General features: G+C 42.7%; 1 protein-coding gene across 1 annotated transcript in view; it reads left to right on the top strand.

Annotated features, from left to right (window-relative positions):
- LOC107645239 (phospholipase A1-Igamma2, chloroplastic) overlaps nt 1–1026 on the top strand; it is a 2336-nt gene extending 1310 nt beyond the window's left edge. The window contains exon 3 of the mRNA XM_016349220.2: nt 222–1026. Within this exon, the coding sequence (XP_016204706.1) occupies nt 222–926 (705 nt within the window). The 3' untranslated portion in view covers nt 927–1026. The remainder of the gene's footprint in view (nt 1–221) is intronic.

The following is a 1041-nucleotide window of genomic DNA, read 5'->3' as shown; positions in this document are numbered from 1 at the left end:
AAATTAGCATTTTTATTAAAATTTGACGGTATTTAATAAATAAAAGAAAAATATATAATTTTATATCATTAAATATAATTTTACATGAAAATTATATTTTACGTGAGAGCCATTACATGAAAATTTAATCAAATCAGTTAAATCATTTAACGGCTCAACTTCACGTGAAGTCAACTCCACCTCCACCTTCTTTAACACACTACTATTACCACACTTATCAGGTACTGGCGGAGGTGAAACGGCTGATAGAGAAGTACGAAGATGAAGAAGTGAGTGTTACGATAACAGGTCACAGCTTGGGTAGTGCCATGGCTATATTAAGCGCCTTTGACATTGCGGAAACGGGGTTGAACGTGAAGAAGGAGAACAAGAGCGTACACGTGTCGGTTATAACGTTCTCGGGGCCAAGAGTGGGAAACCTGAGGTTTAAGGAGAGATTGGAATCCAAACACGGCGTCAAAGTGCTTAGGGTTCACAACACTCACGACATGGTTCCAAAGTCTCCGGGATTTCTCATCAATGAGACCTCGCCAGAGTGGCTTTTCAAGCTGGCACAGGGCCTGCCTTGGAGTTACACACACGTTGGGGTGGACCTGGAGTTGGACCACAAGAACTCGCCATACTTGAACCCCAATGGCGATAGTGCTTGTGCCCATAACTTGGAGGCCCATTTGCATTTGCTTGACGGGTACCATGGGAGGAAGCGTGAATTTGAGTCGAGCAGTGGGAGGGACGTGGCGTTGGTGAACAAGGACTGTGATTTCCTGAGAGATGAAGAGAGCGTGCCACCAGCTTGGAGGCAAGACTTGAATAGAGGCCTTGTTCGGGGCCCACATGGACGATGGATGCAGCCTGACCGCCCTACACTTGTTCATGATCATCCTCAAGACACTGATCTTCATCTCAACCAACTAGGCCTCCTCTAGATACCTACTTATGAAAAAGTATTTATTCAAATACAATTAAATATAAAAGACATGCGTCATATATCCACATATAAATCAATAGAGCCACTAAGATAGAGAATTATTAAGATAAAAA

The sequence above is a fragment of the Arachis ipaensis genome, chromosome B06, assembly GCF_000816755.2.
Source record: "Arachis ipaensis cultivar K30076 chromosome B06, Araip1.1, whole genome shotgun sequence".
Classification (NCBI taxonomy): Eukaryota; Viridiplantae; Streptophyta; class Magnoliopsida; order Fabales; family Fabaceae; genus Arachis; species Arachis ipaensis.
This window is presented reverse-complemented; position numbering and strand designations above follow the sequence as displayed.